Raw genomic sequence first — 5,588 nt, 5'->3', positions numbered from 1 at the left:
TGAGTTCCAGGACAGCCAGGGCTACACAGAGAAACCCTGTCTCGAAAAACCAAAAATAAATAAATAAATAAATAAATAAAAACAAAAAAAGTTGTCCACCCCCCCCACACACACACACTGTGGTACTCACATATACACAGAGACAAGTAAATAAATACAATGTAATTTAAAATAATGTGGAGCATGATTGAGGAAGATACCCTGTCTCAACCTCTGGCTCAAGCACACGTGGACATGTCCATGCACACCTGCAGACACACATGCACACACAGACATGTACGCAGACTGCCTACAGACAAACTAATGAAGGGATTTGTTCATCTTGAGGATGGCCTAAAGCCCACCGAGCAATCTCGTGTGACTCTCACCTGCAGGCGTGAGCCAGCCCAGGGCCGGGATGCATGCTGGGAAGAAATCCCTCAACAGCAGCTGCTCATGCCTGCCGTCTCTTCCTTCACAGCCGCCAGCATGGACTTCCTGGTTCTCTTCTTGTTCTACTTGGCCTTCTTATTGATCTGTGTTGTCATGATCTGCATCTTCACAAAAAACCAGCGTTTGAAAGCCATGGTCCTTGGAGGAACACAGGTAGCACTGCTCCTTGGGTACTGCCCAAGTTTGAGTCCTGTTAGGTGCTAGTCTGAAAGGCTTATCAGACCAGGTGATGTGAGTCTTATCTTTAATCCTGGCACTTGGGAGGCCAAGACTTCAGGGCCAGTTAGGGCTACATCGGAAGAGCTGTGTCCAAACAAACAAAAAGTTGTCTTTTTGCTTTGAGATAGGTCGGATTTTCAAGGTTGTCTTTTTAAACAGTATGTAATGTCTGGATTTGGTTGTGACTCCTGTTTGCCTAGACATGCTTGTAGCAGGAGTGAACTCGGGAGGACACAAGTGATCAGAAAGCTGAGCATCTAGCTGTCAATCTTCTCTTCACATTGTCCCATCTGTCTTTCCTTGGGGGTCAAAGCAAAATGGGGGCAAGTAGCCATGAAGGGGTTGACTTGGGAGGGACCTGCAGATCTGGAGGCAGATCTTGAGCATGGAGTAGAACCCAGGGTAAGGGAAGTCAGCGTCCACGGCAGCCTGTGCACACCCCCTTTCTCCACAGACTCTGACAGACACATTCTTTGCAGTCAAGGAAGAAATGGAGATGTTTTATATACCTCCTAAACCCTGGAACTTAGGAAGCTGAGGCAGGAGGATTATGAAGTCCAGGCTAGCTTGGGTTATGTAATGAGACTGTTTCAAACACAGAGTGGAGCCCAGGAGATGGTGGGGCAGTCACAGGGCTTCATGCAACCAGAACTGGAGGGATGGCAGAGAAGCAATCCAAGAGAATAAAGAGTAAGGCGGCTCAGATCCCCAGAGCGCACATAGATGCTGGTCGGGGTGGTGGCCGACCTGTATTTCAGTATTTGGTGGAGGCAGTGACAGGAGATCTGCAGGGCAAACTGGCTGGCTAGACTAGCCACACAGTGAGAGGCCCTGGGCCAGGAGAGCTACCAGGGAAGATATCTGACTCTGACCACACGCATGTGCTCATGTGTGGACACCCACAGGCACACCCACAGGCACCACAAACACGTGAGCGCGGTGGTAGCTTGCTTCTCTGCCGTATGAAGAGGAGATGGAAGACTCACCAGCATTGCATGTGGAGCACCTCCGTACGGGGAGTGAGGGCCGAGAGGTGAGGCTGACCCCTCTCCTGTGATTTCAGGTGTGCTCCAGGGTCATCCCACATTGCCTCCAGAGGGCCGTGCAGACGCCTCTTCATCAGCTCTTCCACACACGGTATTTGTGGCTGGGGGTTCACACTCGGTCACACTCAGCCTGGGTGATTAATTGCTGCTGTTGCATAGCCTGCGGGAGCACTGTGTGCTAGAAGTTTGGAGAGCGCTGGGTTTGGAGTCTCTCCTTATAGATCACTTACTATTTGTCTATGGGCTTTTAAGGTGACTAGCTTTGTGTTTTCATGTATTGATTGACTGTGGTGCTGGGGATTGAGCTGGAGATGTTGTGTTTATCTGGCATGCACTCTGTCTCGACCACTGAAGTCTGTCCCCAGACCGACATGGCCAGTTTGTTGTCTGAGGCAGAGCCTTACTATGTAGCCCTGCCTAGCCTGGTTCTTTCCAGGTATCCTAGGCTGAACTCAAACTCAAGACAAACTTGGCTCTGCCTTGAAGTACTGGGATGTGCTACCACTTTGGGCCCTTATTTAACCCTTACAGGAGGAGGTTGGCCCGGGTCGTGTTCCTCGGATTCATGTGATTTCTTCCTGGAATGGCCTGTGCATTCGCCCTGTGTGCTTCCTTGCAGCCACCCCACCTTTGTTGTCTTGCACCTGTTCTTGCAAGGGCTAGTGTATGCGGAGTACACTGGCGAGATCTTCAGCTACTGCCAGGAGCTGGAGCTCTCTCTGCCTTACCTTCTTCTGCCCTATGTGCTGCTGAGTGTGAACCTGTTGTTCTTCACCCTGACTTGTGCCTCCGATCCTGGTAAGTCAGCTGTCGGGGCCATACAGCTCAAGCCTCATGCTGACGGTGTTGGTTACGGAGCTGTCCCCTAGGAGATGGCAGGGGACGCCGCTGTTAAGGTTCCACTGTCTTTGAGTTTTGAATAGTTCCAATTTTATTTATTTATTTATTTATTTATTTTGGTTTTTTGAGGCAGGGTTTCTTTGTATAGCCCTGGCTGTCCTGGAACTAGCTTTGTAGACCAGGCTGGCCTCGAACTCAGAAATCCAAAATATTTCCAATTTTATTTTTGGTCTTTGATCCATGGATTATTGAAAACTTTGTAATATATACACCAGTGTGAGATGTTCTAATGTAGGTTGTTTATTTTGAGGCCAGGCTCGTGCCTCAGGCTGACGTGAACCTGGGCCCCAGAATGCTGGGGTCACAGCACAGGCGCGTGCCACCACACTGGTGTCAGTGCCCTTCTTAGTTTTGACATATTCAGATTTGCATATGTCCATGGAGAGCTGTGGCCACGGTGACACAGCTTCCTTTTCATTTTTTATATTTTAAAAATATTCATTTTATGTATGTGAGTACACTGTCGCTGTCTTCAGACACACTAGAAGAGGGCATCAGATCCCATTACAGATGGTTGTGAACCACTGTGTGGTTGCTGGGAATTGAACTCAGGACCTCTGGAAGATCAGCCAGTGCTCTTAACCGCTGAGCCATCTCTCCAGCCTCTTTATTTTATTTTTTAATTATGTGCCTTTCTGTGTGTGTGTGGTATGTTCATGTACATGTGGAGGCCAGAGGGTGTGTGTGTGCATGCATGTGTGATTTGCTTTCTTTCTTACTTTGTGTTTTGGTTTTTAAAAAAATTATCTTTAATTTTTTTTGATAGTTCAGTTGCTATCCCCCTCCCAGTCCACCCTCTAACAGCTCCTCATCCCATTCCTCTTCCCCCACCTCCACCCCCACCCCACTAGGTCTCCCCACCTCAAGTCTGTTGAAGGTTAGGTGTCTGTTCTCTCACTGAGGCCAGTCCTCTGTGTATGTGCCAGGGCCTCAGACCAGCCGGGGTACGCTGCCTGGTTGATGGCTCTGTCTGAGAGGTCAGATTAGTTGAGACTGCTGGTCTTCCTATGCGGTCCCCTCCCTTCAGCTTCTTCCAGCATGTTTTTTAAACAAACAAACAAACAAACAAACAAACAAACAAACAAACAAACAGGGTTTCTCTGTGTAGCCCTGGCTGTCCTGGAACTCACTCTGTAGACCAGGCTGGCCTCGAACTCAGAAATCCACCTGCCTCTGCCTCCCAAATGCTGGGATTCACACTACAATATGAATGAACCATGCAATGTTCTGCTGGGTGTTGGAAGTCTGTACTAAAAGCTGTAGATTATATTTCTCCATTTCTAATAACTTCTTTTCTTTCTTGTAATGATGCTAGGATTGACCTTAGAGCCTGCTGAGTGCTGCTAATGCTGGGCTTCTCCCAGGCATAGGGTTCCGTGTCTGTGAGTGTTAGAGAGGAACTGGGGGTAGCTGGTAGCTGCACGGCTCTGGTACCCTGTCAACTATGGAGTTCAGTGTGCTTTAAACTGGCTCGCATCCATAGTCATAGCATTGGGAAGCTGGGGCAGCCTGGGCTACAGTGTGAAACTGTCTTAGACCAAGAATGGGGCCAGCGAGGTGGCTCAGTGATAAGGCATTTGTTGCACAGGCCAAGTCTGGCAACTGAATTTGATCCCTAAAACTGCATACAGGTGGATGGAGAGACTGAACTCCACACAGTGGTTTTCTGGCCTTCACCTGTGCTGTAGACACATTCTAACTCAGACCCATGATACTAACTAAATGAAAGAAGTGCCTTGGATTCCTGCGGTATCGCCCAATAAGTCAAAGTGAGGTAGGGACTGGGTGGCTGCTGTGTGGGTGAAGTGCTTCTATGCAAGCACAAGGACCCGAGTTCAATCTCCAGAACGTGTAGAAAAGGTGGGGGCGGGGAGCAGTGGTTCTAACTGTACTCCCATACGGGTGTAGAGACAGGAGGAGTCCTCAAGCCTTCTGCCCAACCAGTGTGACCCAAGTGAGTGAGAATCAGTCTCAAAAAAAGTTGTCTAACAACATCGGAGGTTAACTTCCAACTTCCACACACAAGCACACCTATACAGCCTCCCCACACATGAAGACCACAGAAGAGAAAGTCAGTTTCTTAAAATAGTAACCACAGCGGTTTCAGCTGCATTGTGCTAGTTTGGGTTTTGTGGGCCTGGTCAACCACATTGCGTGAAAATGACGTCCATCCCTTCTCTCAGGCACCATCACTAAAGCAAACGAATCATTACTTCTACAAGTCTATAAATTTGATGATGTGATGTTTCCTAAGAACTCGAGGTGCCCCACTTGCGATTTAAGGAAACCAGCTCGCTCCAAGCACTGCAGTAAGTGTGGCTCCCAGGGCTCTATGGCCTCCCCTCCCTGGCATGCACTGGCCTATTCATGGGGGAAGGCTGACAGGGCAGACACACCAAACTCCATGTTGGCATTCTCCAAGGTTTCCAGCAGCTGTGCCCAGAACCGAAATTCTTTCCTTCACTCAGCCACACTAATGGTGGCTGGCAGAACACTGGACTGAAATGGGGTCAGAGGGTGTCTAACAAGGGAAGGCCTGGGCTCCTGAGAGTGTCTATATCAAGGGCTGTACTCCGTCTTGTGCTACCTCCATGTCCACGGTGAATGCAAGAGTTTTGTCTAAGTCAAAAGCAACTAAATCTGCTAATGTCCAGAAACTACTTGTTCAGATTTTTCTTGTCCCCAATTGGTGTTCAGTGACTATAATAGTTACACACTGCAGTTCTGTTTAAGATGCACATGTGTGTATGTGTGTGTGTGTGTGTGTGTGTGTGTGTGGTAAATGTGTGACATGTGTTTGTGTGTGCATGATTGTGTGGGTAGATGTATGGCATGTGTGTGCATCTGTGTGTAGATGTCTGGCATGTGCATGCGTGTGCATATGTGCATGTGTGGGTAGATGTCTGGCATGTGCATGTGTGTTCATATGCAGGTAGATGTCTGGCATGTGCATGCGTGTGCATATGCAGGTAGATGTCTGGCATGTGCATG

General features: G+C 48.6%; 1 protein-coding gene across 3 annotated transcripts in view; it reads left to right on the top strand.

The window, feature by feature from the left end:
* Zdhhc4 (zinc finger DHHC-type containing 4) overlaps window positions 1-5,588 on the top strand; it is a 13,925-nt gene that overhangs the window by 2,620 nt on the left and 5,717 nt on the right. The window contains exons 3-6 of one of the 3 annotated variants that reach the window (XM_021187079.2): window positions 461-585; window positions 1,715-1,788; window positions 2,317-2,495; window positions 4,781-4,906. In XM_021187079.2, coding sequence (XP_021042738.1) covers window positions 469-585; window positions 1,715-1,788; window positions 2,317-2,495; window positions 4,781-4,906 — 496 coding nt within the window. In that variant the 5' untranslated portion in view covers window positions 461-468. Of the gene's footprint in view, window positions 1-460; window positions 586-1,714; window positions 1,789-2,228; window positions 2,496-4,780; window positions 4,907-5,588 lie in introns of those variants that run through there. The other 2 variants (XM_029533460.1, XM_029533459.1) reach the window with 2 other exon arrangements.

The sequence above is a fragment of the Mus pahari genome, chromosome 23 (assembly GCF_900095145.1).
Source record: "Mus pahari chromosome 23, PAHARI_EIJ_v1.1, whole genome shotgun sequence".
NCBI lineage: Eukaryota > Metazoa > Chordata > Mammalia > Rodentia > Muridae > Mus > Mus pahari.
Note: the sequence above shows the minus strand (reverse complement) of the source record. Positions and strands in the feature narration are given on the sequence as shown.